General features: G+C 35.6%; 1 protein-coding gene across 1 annotated transcript in view; it reads left to right on the forward strand.

The window, feature by feature from the left end:
* The window catches only part of HOOK1 (hook microtubule tethering protein 1), a 58,498-nt gene that overhangs the window by 572 nt on the left and 42,717 nt on the right, over positions 1-15,209 (forward strand). The window contains exons 2-3 of the mRNA XM_021710430.1: positions 6,117-6,202; positions 12,111-12,183. Coding sequence (XP_021566105.1) covers positions 6,117-6,202; positions 12,111-12,183 — 159 coding nt within the window. The remainder of the gene's footprint in view (positions 1-6,116; positions 6,203-12,110; positions 12,184-15,209) is intronic.

The raw sequence follows: 15,209 nt of genomic DNA on the forward strand, positions 1-15,209 counted from the left end.
CAAGCGCCCATCTCCTTTCCTCCCCCCGCCCCATTTTCCTCCCCGCTGCAAGGGGCCCCAAGCCCCGGACTTTCTGGGTCGCCGACTCTCTCGCCTTCTGCCGCTTGGGAGTAAAGACCCCCCCACACACACACCTAGCCTGCCCCGACTCCTCCAGTCACCTTGCTCTGCTGGAACACAGGTAGTCAGGAGGTGGCTGGCTGTTTTAGTTTCTAGATCAGTGATCCTCCAGGATACTGGGACCTCCGATTTTGTAGACACCCCCTCGAAGAGATGTTTCCGCCTGTTTTGTGTGGAGAAAAAAAGATGTGTTGCAGTGGGGAGCTCGTTTTCCCTTTTTCTTGTTGCCCTCCTCCAAATGTATAACACGTTCTTTAAAGAAAAGGACTTGGTATTTGGGTTTATGCTTTATCCATATTTAGGTTTCCCTTTTTTTTGTTGTTGCCCCCCAGATATATAGCATGTTCTTTAAAGAAAAGGACTCGGTATTTTGGTTTATGCTTTATCCATATTTAGGATTTCTGATAATTTGTGTTGGGTTTGGGCAGGCAGATCTGTCTCCAGATTCTTAGGATTCCAGTCGGCAAAATGACATCCTTCCTTTTGGAGTTGCTTAGATATATCAGAGACCTGGCATTCAGGTGGCGTAATATCCTAACCCATATTGGGGAAGGATGATACTTGATGGTCCACAAGGTGCTGTTGGTGATGCTCATCCCAAACAATTTATTTATTTGTGTGGGGGGCGTGTGTGCCGAATGGAATGTAAACAGACTGGATCAGGAGGCGGTAATCGTTGTTGAGATTCTCTAGAGATCTCCTAATGCGTCTAATTCCAAAGAATGAGAAATCCAGAAGGTTATGGAAGTGTTTGAAGTTTATTGGAAATAACCATAGTTTAAGGCAACTTTTACTCTTTGCAAGTAAACAAGTTTTTCTTTAAGTGAAATGCAGATATCTAGGACTGGGGTTTAGTTGCTTTATTTAAGACACATGAAACAAGACAATTTTACTTCTAATGATCTGTTTTGTTAAAACAGGTGACTAATTAAGGAGTGTCTCTTGATCTCTTACATTGTTGCTCTGAGCATCATCTGACTTAGGTGTTAAACTTGTCTTTATAATGTCATTGTTTTACATGTGAGGTCATCAAGAAGCACAGGATTTTCTTGCATTGTATTGCAATATTTTAAAGTATTAAGTGACTGAACTTATTTCTTTTAGCCAGAATTTGACTTCCAGCTTTGTGCTAGGCACTGAGGAAGACAGTAGAGTGGTAGGCAGAGCTGTGTGTAATTACAGTGGAGGACAAAATTCCTTAAAAACTGCAAAAATATTATAAACCAAATGATAAGGAACCATAGATCACAGTCAAATTGGTCGTTTGCTTCTCTAGTCCCATTTCAGGCTGCTGAGCACTATAAAGAAAATTGAAAGACTGCAAATAGTTACCTTTACTAATGTGGCTACTGCCAAGTGCTCCTTTTCTTTATGCTTCAAATGACCACTCAGTTACTCTTACATCCTTCTTAGCAAGCCTTCATCAGTGCTCTATTTGCACCCCCAACCCTGTTCACCTCTGGCAAATGACCACCTCCTTGTCTTTGGCTCTGGCTTTAGATTCCATCCCTTCCACCTCTTCTAAAACTTTTCTGTAGCATTTATCCCCTTTCTGTGTTTACAATTTGTTTCTCTCCACTGGTTCCTTTCTGTCTACATATTAATTTTGAAAAAGAACAAAGAGCCACCACTCCATATTGAAACCACACTGTACTTTCTCTTTCCTTTGCAAATTTCTTGAGTTTTTAAATATTCACCTTTTATACTTCCTTCACTCACATTCACTCTTCAACCCACCACACTTGAGTTTCTTTTCTCTTAAGGCTTTTACTTTGTTTGCCAAATCCAGTCAGTGTTATGTTATCCTTTTCTTACTTGATGGTTCCTTTGTGAAATTATCTTTTGTCTTGGTTTCTGGGATTTTAACCTCTTTAGATGACTTCCAGAGAACATTTCTGTCTTTTTTTGCCTTTGCCAGCCACACGCGTTGTTGATCTCTTCTCGCTTACCCAACTTTCTCCAGACTCAACTCATGTACAGCACTTCTCCAAGCCCATCATGCTGCATCGACTTTGTTTTGTGAAGCTAAGCTTTTTTCTCCCCTACACAAGAGGTTTTAAACTTCTCTTCCCTCTACCTAGAATCCTATGCTCCTAATTCTTCCAGTGGCTGACTGCTTCTTATTATCCAGGTCTTGGATCTGTTGTTGCCCTTCAGGGACTCGCTGTGATAGCCCTTTCTAAAGTAGTGAACTACCTGTCTCGCACCTCTATCCCATTCTCACCTTTTAACCTCTTTCTGTCTTACCTATAGCAGTGCTTTCTGAAGTTATCCAGTTTATTCTTGAGGCTCAGAACCCTTACCTTACCTACTTTCTGCTCTGTTCCTAAGATAACAGCAATGGTTAGGATCTCCAATATGACAATGAATCAAAGTAGTGATAGTAAATATCATTGTCTTGGTTCTGACCTCAGAGACCAGTATTCCAACATTAAGTATGATATAATTTAGGTTTTTGTAAATGCCTTGAGGGTGAAATTTTAATTGGATCATAGAGAATTGATAGATTTCAGTGAGTGAAAATCAAGGGAAATGAGTTTTCTAGACGCAGGAAAGAGCCACTAGCAGTAATGTAAATGTATCTCCTTTGGCTATAGATTGAAAGGAAGAAGTGGAAGTATGTATCTTTCATGATATCCTTGGTCCCATCCGTGTGCTCCCTATCATGCTAGGTAATGTTATGTGGAAGGGAAGTAGTAGGAGATATAAGATAAAATAAAGTTATGATGGGGCCAAATCATGGAGGTAAGAAGAACGTTGGGAATAATTCTGTTCTTTAGCACTAGGAGGAGAATGGATCCAACACTAACAGAATTAGAGGAGTCATCAAGAAAAGTTAGTTAGATGAAGGGTTAGGCAGTTTAAGGCATATATTTATGATTTGGAACTCGCCTTCTTAAAATAATTAGTTCTTAGAAGTGTACTGCTACTTAGCAAAAAATTTAGGGCAAAAGGAATAATGTGGGTGTCATTTACATGGTGAAAGGTGTATTTGAGAGTCTGGATAAATATTTGTGTGAAGATAAATTTAATTCTGCTTGCATGGCTCTGTGAGATGGAAATTTGTTTACTATATGTGGACTTTACTTTTACCAATTAAATGAAAAGATGGGACCAAAGTTTTTTAATGTTTCTCTTTGTTCTTGCTTTCTTTGACTTTGACAGGCAGGTGAAGGAAAGAGTAATAACAAATATATACCTAGGTTAAGAAAATTGTTTAAAACGTAATTGTTTATATGAAGATCTTAAAACTCATGGGAGTTGTCTTTCTGTAATGAGGAGCTAGAAGGGGAGACTATGAAGATAGAGTTGATTTAAGATTGAGTTTTTGTTGGCCATCCATTGTGGAAAGCCCATTTTCCTTGTCATCTGTGACATTTATATTGAAGCAATTTAGGAGCAGCATTTCCACATTTGTGATCATTTGCTTTATTTAGAAATGTAGAAGAAAGAAAGATGGTCATTTGTCGGAACACTGTGTTTTCCAGTGTCACAGAGTCACCTGCGAAAGCTCTGTCTGTTCTTTGTGAGTCACTTGCTAGGAAGACTTTATGAAGAGGAACATGAAAGACTTCCTTGCCTTTTGTCCCCCTGCCTTGGCATCACTCCCTCCACCGAACTTTGATTTACTCACTTTTCTTGGTTCTATGCCTTTCAGTTTAGCCAAAATAACTTGCTTTCTCTGTTATCTGATTTATTTTACAACTATTTTAAGAACTTCCAAGAGACACTCCAGTGTCCATAGCTATAAGGGGGAGAAATTGATCTTAATCTGAGCAAAGGGGGCAGGAGTAGTATATGTACTCCTTATACATAACCATTTACTGTTTTGCCTAATATGTTGTGCCTCTGAAATTGTCCTTTTAAAGTCACTAATGGCGTCCATTTTGTAAAAAGTTAATGATGTAACTTCTAAGTCACACTTTAAAAGTTAATATGCATGAAGGAAGGATTGAAAAGTAGAAACCATGGTCTATTTTCCTTTTAAAGATGCCCTAAACCCTGGGATTTCTCTTCCTGTACATCCACCCAATTGCAAAATCCTTCTTATTTTTTATTTCAAGTATTCCATGAATCTGCCCTGTACTCTAGTCAACATTATGCTGGTTACCTCTAGACTATTTATTTTTTATCATCAGGACCATTGCTGAAACCTCCTAACTGGTCTCCCTCACTCAAGCATACAGCTACTCTATGTCACTGTGCTGTTTTCCAAAACATACTAAAGAATATGCCTCTCTTCCTAATCACTCTTCAGTGATTCTTCATCACCTGGAACATTGGTTCTCAAAGGTTGACATGCATAAGAATCACTTGGAGATTTTTCTTACTTAATATGTCTGAAAATTCTGATATGTATTGTTCCTGGACCCCACACTTTGAGAAATCCTGGCTCATACTAGTGCTAATAGCTACTGAGCTCATACTTCATGCCAGGCCATGATGTATGTATGCTGTATTTGCTGTTTCAATTAATTCTTCCAACTGTCTTGTGAGGTGGAAACTGTTTTCCAGATGATGCCATTAAGGACAAGATAAGTCCAGGCTTCTTGTCATGGCCCGTTAGACCCCTACCTGTTTCTTTAACCCATTTAGTTGTCGCCTTCCCCATCCTTCTCTGCACTGCAAATCCAGTGATACTGAACTGCATGTTCCCTAAAAATCCCATCTTCTCTCATGTATCTGTACTTTTATCATATTCCAGTTTCCTGAAGCTTTCTTCCCCTGACTCTTTCATTACTTAAAAAATATGCTACTCTTCCCTCACAACCCCTATTCAGAAATAATCTCAAATAATTCTTTCCTAAATACAAACCCTAATTAGATTAATTGACTTGTATTTTTTTCAGAGCATTTTGTGCATTCTGTAATCATGGGACGTACCTTTTGTGCATTCTGTAATCATGGGACTTACCACATTGTCTAGATATGATTTGTGTCTTTCTCCTCTCTTTAACTCCTGCCTGAAGCTACTTTGAAGGTAGAAACTTGGTAATTTTCCTTTGTAACCCCATCATCTATCTAAGTGCCCTGCATAGAGTAAGAGCTCAGTAAAAACAACTGTGACTAGATTTAGTTGGCCTGTGTCAATCTTTCAAGTTGTATTAGATAATGGAGACAGATTTGTAGAATCTCAAAATATACAAAACCATGAAAGGTGAATTATGGTGGGAGAAAATTTTATTGGATTAAATTAGTTAAGTGATAAACTAAGGAGTTATAAGTGAATAATGAAGGATATAAATATTGGTGCGAAAAGATAATCATACTATATTTAAGATCCTTAGGGGTTGAGATTAGTTTTCTAGAAAGTATATGATCCATTTTAGCTCTGTTGTAATTTGCTTTCTAAACATTGTTCTATCGTGTATTTGCTTATTTTAAAAACATGCCACTACTGCACTTCTCTTTTCAATGTGTAGAAGAATGTTTCACAAATAGAGATAAGAAAAGTTAGTATGTCTAAAGCCAAAATAGAAACCACTTCACCTGATGGGTGGGCTCTTGACTCTTCATGATGTAAGAATATTGTTGGATAGGAAGCAAAAGCCCTGTCTCATTTCAGAACTTACGGATAAACTGTAAGTAGTTTTAGACTTGACATTTCTAGCCTTTGTTTTCCTATCAAATGATATGAATGAAAATTTAAGTTGCAAATGTTGGATTATCTTAAAATTCTTTCTGTAATGTTCTAAAAATAGACAAAACATGAATAGAGTTTTATACCTGGCTTTACATTATTATGAATTCTGAATTACTTTACACATGACATCGATGTGTTTTACTGTGTTAGGCATGATTTTATGAAATGTTAGGTGTTTATTTTTATTAATATTATACAACCATAGAAACTTATTAGTATGGTTTCATTTGTTTGGTAGGATCTGCATTTAAGCAAAAGAGGACATTTTTCGCTGTTTTTTGTTTATTTATTTTGTAATGCTACCCTGTTGGTATAAAGAAGCAGTAAGATCATTTGCTTTATGTTCTTTTAGCTGCAGACTTTTAATACTGCCTCGCCTTGTCAAGATGTCAAACAGCTGACTAATGGAGTTGCCATGGCACAAGTTCTTCATCAAATGTGAGTGGTGGTCAGACTCTGCCTGAAAAGCATTGCAAACTCAACACCAGAGAAGGAAACTTAGACTTGAATTCTAAAGGTTGTTGAAACTTAATCATATTCAGGCATATGGTACCAAGGCATTCTTGCAACTAAGGAACAGAGACGTTTACTCCCTCATTATCCCTTGCTTGTTCATAGGCATACCTCTTAGTTAAATGAGTGATCGGGATTCTTATTTTTTCAATAAATTTTTATTGTAAACTTATTCTGACCACAAAATCATAATAACTATAAAAGAAAACAAGTTAAATATATGATATAATTGCTTATAATGTTTTCTTTAGTTGTATAAGGGACGACTCCGAAAAACCCAGAATTTATTTTTTTTAAAAATACGTATTTATTCTTTTATGTTTAAACTTCAGTCACCTTCAAAATACTCTTCATTTGATGCAATATACCGGTCAAGACACTTTTTCCACTGCTCAAAACAGGTTTTGAATTTGTCATTATTAATAATGCCTTTTAGTGCTTCTGCTGTTTTTTATTTCACTTCTTCCACATCAGCCAAAAATTTCCCTTTGCGGACTTTTTTTTAATTTGGGGAAACAAAAAGCAAGTCACCTGGGGTGAGATTAGGTGAATAAGGAGAGTGGGGCACAGGAGTCATGCTGTTTTGGGTCAAAAACTACTGAACACTCAGCATGATGTGGGCAGGTGCGCTGATAAATCACCCACCATGAAATGGGTAAATGAGTTGAAAGACTCCCAAAAAATAATTCAGTGAAGCTGAACACAACCTCTCACAATAGTATTAACTGGTTCAATGATGCTGATGGGTTCCCAGAACACTATCCAGCATGGGAAGCCTGTGCTACAAGGTGCTTGCCCTCCAAAAAATAATTCTGGATTTTTTTGGGTCCCCTTTCGTATTATTGTCAATTTAAAGTATCAGTGCATGGAGATTGTTATTGTAGAGATTATTGAAGCATAAAGTACTGGATTTTAAAATTTATTTCTGAATTAATAGTAATTTATGAGACATAATAAAATGATAAAGTGATTGTGTTTAGACCTACTTTATATAATTATATAATATCAAAAGTTTCTAAATCCATTATTTTCTAATGTTTGCAAATATGAGTTGTACCGTTAGTAGGACAAACAGAACCAGTTCTTCACTAATTTATTAATGAAGAGCCGTAATGACTTTATATTTGTTTACTTTGAGACCAGAATCCTATCTTGCTTCATTGTTTTATAGTCAGAAATTGTTTATTTGTTACCAGCATCTTGTAAAGTTTTACTGTGATGGACATTGGAAGCCTTACAGATGGGTTAGCAAAAATCCTATACTTTTCTTAGAAAAGCAACTTAAAATTATATAAAAATCCTAGTTACTTGGATTCCTCATAATGATCTGTTGTGAAGACAGGTTTTATGGCTAATTCATGATTATTACTTTAAAAGAAAAACTTAGCATGTTAACATTTTGGGGGGCAGCATTAATTCTAAAATATGTCTCACTCCCCTTCTTTCTTAAAAAATGTTTCTTAAATGTTTTATTTATTTATACCTGATTGGTTTTAGAATGATTGAATTCATCAGAGCCAAGCATTCTAGACATGTTCTTTTTTGAAAATATGGGAAGTGATCATTGACTTTTGCTATTAGAATGTACAACTTGCCTTCTTATCATGATCCTATGTTTTGGGTATTGGTGTAGATGCAATTACATTGTGGTTGGTATGAACGCATGACTGGTACTCATTTATTCGTTTCAACAGTCTCATCCAAAGGTGTCCTTTCTATATATTTTGGTGGACTTTAGTAACTCTATGCCAAAATCCAAAAAAGAGGCCTGTTTTTACCATGATGTGATGTATATGGCATCTGACCTTCTGTACTCTAGCACTGCATATGATGTTCAGATTAGGATCAGGTAAATTTTATCTAAACTACTTCCTTTGTGAGTAATTCATTTTTCCATAACCAGTTGAATTCTGCTGTTAATGCAGAATGATCCTCCCTCTCTCTGTTTTTTCTTTATTGGTTCTTTCTCTTTCTTTTGTTTTCTTCTAATAACTTTTCTGCGGGAAAAATAAAATACCCAAACAGAAGATCCCTTTATTTAACAAATGGCCAGTGACTTAAAATTGAACCTAAGTGCATGAGTGCACACGCTTTCTTTTTCTGTTTTTATTTTTACGTGTTCTTTTTTTTTTTTTTTGAGTTGGAGTCTCACTCTGTCGCCCAGACTGGAGTGCAGGGGCACGCTCGTGGCCACTGCAGCCTCAACCTGCTGGGCTCAGGTGATCCTTCTGCCTCAGCCTTCCAAGTAGCTGGAACTACAGGCGTGCGCTACCATGCTCGGCTAATTTTTTGATTTATTGTAGAGATGAGGTCTCGCCAAGTTGCCCAGGCGGGTCTCGAACCCACAGGCTCAGGCAGTCCTCTCACCTCAGCCTCCCAAAGTGTGGGATTACAGGTTGAGCCACCGAGCCCAACTTTTTACGTGTTCTTAAGAACCTAAGCCTCCTTTTCATCCATGGTCCATTTTACATTTATTTTTATTTTTAACCCCTTTTCAGTTTTGGAGTTTTTCCAAAAGTCTGGATCCTGGATAGTGGGACTAACAGCATACATTTTTGTCCTAGTTGGACCAGCGTATCGTATTCCTATTGAAAGGGCTAATTTTGCCATATGTCTTTGAACAGTTCAAAACACTATATATGTTACAATTTTTAACATATTGCATTGATGGCTTTTGTGGCTCACATCAAGTCACATCAAAGTTACTACTGGTGAGAAGGAAAATTCTCCTTTTAAAAGAAATAATAAAATTTAACCAACAATTATTTATTTATTTACCCGAGGCAGGTATGTTTCTAAACAATATCTTCTTATTGAGTGGTGTCTGAAGTATGACTTAGCCATGGAATTACTGCTAGGGTTCTGTAGTTACTAATTGTTATAGTTTCTTAATTGTTATGTTTTAATTTGAATATGTAGTGTGTACTTCTTTCCAAATGCATGTAGAAACTGCTGTTATTTAAAATACATATATACATGAGGAAAAACTGTAACTACCACTGTATTAGTTTCCTAGGGTTACTGTAGCAAGGTACCACAGGCTGTTTTGCTGAAAACAGCAAAAATTAATCACACTTTTAGATGCTAGAAGTCTTAAATAAGTATTTGCTGGGCCATGTTTCCTCTGAATCCTGTAGGAGAGGTTTCTTCTTGCCTCTTCCAGCTTCTGATAGATCCATGCATTCCTTGGTTGATGGCAGCATAACTCTTATCTCTGCCTGTCTTCACATGGCTGTCTTCCCTCTGTATCTGTATCTCTCCTCTTATAAGCCATATTGGATTAGGGCCCATCTTAATTCAGTATGACCTCATCTTACCTTGATTACATATGTGGAGACCCTATTTCCAAATAAGGTCATGTTTGCAGGGAGGGAATTAAATATATCTTTTTTTGGGGGGGGGGGTGCAGAATTCAATCCAGAACAACTATACATAGTACATACCACTTCTTCAAAAGAATGGCTTTGTTTTGTCACTTTGAGCACCAAATAACCTCTTTGTTCCTCTTGTCATTGACTATCTTTTCAAGAAAGACAATAATAAGAAAGAGAATGTAGACTATTCAGAGACATTAAACATTATGCATTTAATTGTTTATTCATGCATTCAGCAGATATGCAAGCATTTGAAATGACAAACCATGATAGTCAATATCTGAGTATTTACTAAATATAAGATCATTTTAGACCTCATTAAATATGTTGCTTCATTTATTTTTTACTGGTCTATGAGGTACATATTATTTTTACCCTAAATTTATACATGAGGACAGAAGAATAGAGTTGATGTTGTTTTGGGAAGGTCAAATAATGAATAAATAGCAAAGCTAGAATTTGCATCAGTTTGTTCTGACTCCGGAGTTGGTGCTCTCAGTCAGCTATAATCATTGAAATCTAGTATCTTAAAACCCTCCTGAGAGGTTTTTACTTTGGAGTGTTAATAAATGAAAGTCCAGATGTGTATGTCCAAAATATAGATCACAATTTTATGTACAGAGAGTTTTTTTGGTTCAGTATTAATTTCAGGATTTCCATTGAAGTGACACAACTGTGTTGTTTATTTACTTTAATTGCTACCAAAATTCAGTTGGTAAAATTGTTGAAGATAAACATCCTGGTTGGAGTTAAAACATAGTCATGTAATAATTCTTATTCTGTTTTATTAGAAAATAATTGGACCATATTTTGCTTCATTAGTCCTATGTGTCCCTTCTCATTTGGTGTCCCTTTAGTGTCCTTGAAGATCTGGGAAATAGAAGAAAAGGAGCTAATTGTCGGAGCCCAAAAGTCTAGTTAAGGCATGTAGACTTGGCAATGCAAAAGAAAAAAATGAGATGTCAAGAGATTTCTGAATTTGGATACCATGTTTAATAGTGGGAAAGATCGACTGCCATTATAATTGTTTAAGAAAGGTGAATGTGTTTATAAGAAAGAAAGCAGAATATATTTTTTTAATGGAGAAGTTACAAAGTGTTTCTTGGGGCTAAAGTTGATTTGGGCTAGAAAGGAAGACACAGAGGAATGCAAGACAAAAGGAGGAATTATCTTGGAAAGAATAGATTAAAATAGGTTATATCTAGATCCAGTTTCTAAAGGTAATTGCAATGTAAAAGCATATACTTAGATTTTTGTAGAGTCAGACTGGAGTAATAGTCAGGGTTCTCTAGAGAAACAGAACCAATTGTTTGTGTGTGTGTGTGTGTGTGTGTGTGTACACAGAAATATTTACTGTACAGAATTAGTTTATGTGATTGTGCAAGTTCAAAATCTTCAGTGTAGGCCAGTAGGCTAGAGATCTAAAGAAGGGTCACTAGAGTCAGAAAGCCTTCTTCTGGCAGAATTTGCTCTTTTGGGGGAAAAGTCAGCTTTTTTCTTAAGGCCTTCAACTGATTGGATGAGGCCCACCTACATTATGGAAGGTAGTCTGCTTTTACTCAAAGTCTACTGATTCAAATGTTAATCTCATTTAAAAAATATTTTCCCACCACCATCCAGATGCATTTGACCAAATGTTTGGGTTCTGTGACCTAGTCAAGCAGACACAAAAAATTAACTATCGCAACTGGCATACCTTGTTTGGTTAAGCTTTTTTATGATTTAATCTGATATAAAAAGGAAATAAATCTATTTTGTGATTTTGGCTCATTAAATTAATTTTATATTAATTACTATATTAATTGTAATATAGTTGACTATATAGTCAAGTGTTGTTATTCAAAACCTTATTAAATACACAAAAATTCATTATAGCAATTCTTTGTCTTGGCCATAAATATCAGTATAGGACTTTGCTTTTAATTAAACTTGTTTTTGTAAACTTTGTAGACTCATTTAAACTCATCCTACTTAATTCTTCTCACCTGAATAGATTTATTTTGGCCTTTGCCATGTACTAGTGTTGCTCAGGGCAAATTACTTAGACTCTCCCATTCTCAGTTCCTTGAATAAGACTTGAATAGTAAGGTTGGAAATAATAATAGAACTTTTTTCAAGTTACTATGATATTTAAATGAAGTAACATGGGAAAACATCAAGCACTGTGCTTGATACAGAGCAGACACTCATTAAAATGTTGGTTTTCTTGTTTAGCCTTTCAGGATTGGGACTTTTAAGTCTTCTTGCTAGCTGGGCAGTTCATATGAAATATTTGGTAAATGTTTGTTAAATCAAAGATGTTAATGACTTAAATTTTTAATATGATAAATTATAATAATATAAATAATATTTGCCATTCTTATTAAGACTAAGCTTTACCATATAAAATAACTTTCTCTGTTCAATTGGTATTTTTGTGTAATAAAAATATTTAATGTTTAGCATTTTTTTTGTTTCAGTGATGTAACTTGGTTCGATGAATCTTGGTTAAGCCGAATTAAAGAGGATGTTGGGGACAACTGGAGAATAAAGGTATGCAGAATGAATGGGAGAATGACTTGATCTAAACAGTGGTCCTAAAATGAGCACTGAGTGCAAGAAAATCTTTATTCAAATTAACTTATGCGTTTTATTGTGTACAGTTTGATGTTTAACATGTTTATGCTCTCATGTAACTACCATCATAATTAGATATAGAGCATTTCCATAAACAGAAACATGTAGTTAATGCCCATTTTCTATTAATCCCTATTGCCATCCTGGCCCTAAGTGGTCGCAAATCTGTTTTGTGTCACTATGGAGTTTATTTCTAGAATTCCATATAAATGAAACCATACAAAAGGTACTCTTTGTTTCTAGTGTCGTTCATTCAGTATACTTTTGGGACTCATCCATGTTGCATGTATTGGTTGTTATTTCTTTTTGCTGAGCATTTCATTACATTAATATCCTACAGCTTGTTTAGCTTGTGGATGTTTGAATTGTTTCTGTTATTGGCTAGTATGGATACAATAGCCATGAACTTCATATATGATTCTTTGTGTAGATATATGTTTAATTTCTGTTGGGTGAATTCCTGAATGGAATTTCTGAGTTGTATAAGTATACATTTAACTTTATAAGAAACTGCCAAAGTAATTTTCTGTATTTAAGTTTTTTTTATTGTGTCTTGTTGGACATTTGTTTATTTGATGTAGATTGTGTAGTTTGTTGATATACAGTTCTTAACTGAATTATTATGCTAATAATATGCTAATGACTATATGATCTTTAGTGATGTTTCCTTTTCCTTTCCTGCTATTGGTAATTTGTGTTTATTTTCATTGATAAGTCTGGGTAGATATTTTTCAATTTTATTCTTTTATTTTTTTAGAGAATTAGTTTATGTTTTCTGTTTCATTTCCTCTCTGATCTTTATTATTTCCTTTCTCACAGTTAATCTGTTCTTCTTTTTCTTGATGCTTAGGGTGGAATCTTAAATAACCAATTTTAGGTCCTTTCACTTAATATTAAACACTGCCTTAGCCACATCCTACACTTCTTGACATACTGTGCTCTTATTTTCATTTAGTTCACAATATTTGATTATTTTCCTTATTTTTTCTCTTTTGACCTACTGGCAAATTAGAAGTAGGTAATTCAAATTAAAAATATTTAAGGATTTTCTAGATATCTTTCTATTTACTCTTTTCCTATGGGTCTGAGAACATACTCTGTATTGAGATATTCCTTTACATTTACCGAGACTTATTTTATGACCTAACACGTGGTCTATCTTGGGGAATGTTTCATGTGCATTTGAAAACAACATGTAGTTGATAGTGCTGTTTATATCTTTTGTGTCTTTATTAATTTTCTGTCTAAATCTTATCAGTTACAAAGAGAAGAATCCTTACATCTTTAATGTTTGTAGTTTTGTTGATTTTTCCTTTCTATTCTGTTAATTTTTACTTCGTGTATTTTGTATTACTGTTATTAGGTTTATTACACATAATATTTTTGTATTTTTTTGAGGAATGAACTTCACTTATTATTATAAAATGCCTTTCTTTATCCTTGGTAACCTTCCTTGATTTGAAGTAATATTTGTCTGATATTAATGTAGCCACAATAGCTTTGTTAGGATTATATGTTTCATCAGTATTTCTTTTTTCATTTTTTTGAAATCTGTGTCTTTATATTGAAAGTGTTTCATGTAGACACCTAAGAGTTGGGTTTTGCATTTTTATCCAATTTGTCAATCTAAATTTGATTCTTTTAAAACATTTTTTTCCTACTTCTTTCCTTATGTTCATATTTTTGTTCAAATTCTTGGACACTTTAAAATTAGCAGTTTTAATATTTTCTTCTAATTCTTTCATTTTTCACTTTTGAGACCATTTCTGGTAACTGAATTCTCTCTTGATTTTGGTCCACATTTTCCTGCTTCTTTACGTGTAGTAATTTTTATTTTTTATTGTTTTTGGTAGAAATGAAGTCTCTGTGTTGCCCTGGCTGGTCTTTGAACTCCTAGGCTCAGACAGTCCTCCTGCCTCAGCCTCCCAAAGTGCTGGGATTACAGGCATGACCCACTGCACCTGGCCCTATGTTTGTAATATTTTATTGGATACTAGATATTTTGAATTTTATTGAGTTCTTTTAAATTTTTTTTCCATTGAAGAGTGTTGGACTTTGTTCTTGCAAGCAGTTAAGATACTTGTAAATAAGTTTGATCCTTTCAAGCCATGTTTTTAGGCTGTGGCAGAGGGCAGATCCAAAGTTACTCTTCCTTCCAGGAGTAAGTTAGATCTACTACTAAGCTGTGACCTTTTGGGGGCCTTAGTGAATACTTTTTGCCTATAGCATATTGTCTTCACTCTGCCAGTGGGAATTTCAGACATTTCTGGGCCTGTGTAATCTTTGGGATTTGTTCAGTTTATAGTTCCCTGGATTGTTCTTTCTTTGGAAAGAACACCAAGTTTATTCCATGCACATGCAAATTGTTATTTAGCCAAAAAGTCAAATAAGCCATTACACGAGATATCCAGAACTCTTTTCTCTTCATAGCTCCCATTTTTTCATCTGTCTGCCCTGTGAATTCTAACTATCCTGGCCTTTCTGAACTTCTGATGTCTGTCTCTTGTTTGGTTTCTGTCTCCCTATGTTGTAGTCCAGGGGTCCCCATCCCTTGGGCCACGGACTGGTCCTGGTCTGCGGCCTGTTAGGAACTGGGCCACACAGCAGGAGGTGAGCAGTGGGCAAGCCAGCAAAGCTTCATCTGTATTTACAGTCACTCCCCACCACTCACCTTACCGCCTGAGCTCCAGGTTCTGTCACATCAGTGACAGTATTAGATTCTAATAGGAGCATGAACCCTAATGTGAACTGCACATGTGAGGGATCTAGGTTGAGTGTTCCTTATGAGAATCTAATGTCTGATGATCTGAGGTGGAGTTGAGGTGATGATGCTAGCGTTTGGAGTGGCTACAAATACAGATGAACATTAGCCATCAGGTTTACTGCACAGATACCATAATAAAGCAGTTGCTTGCATATCAAATAAGTCAGTTGCTTGACTC

The sequence above is a fragment of the Carlito syrichta genome, unplaced genomic scaffold, assembly GCF_000164805.1.
Source record: "Carlito syrichta isolate Samal-C Ts95f unplaced genomic scaffold, Tarsius_syrichta-2.0.1 Scaffold288945, whole genome shotgun sequence".
Taxonomy (NCBI): domain Eukaryota; kingdom Metazoa; phylum Chordata; class Mammalia; order Primates; family Tarsiidae; genus Carlito; species Carlito syrichta.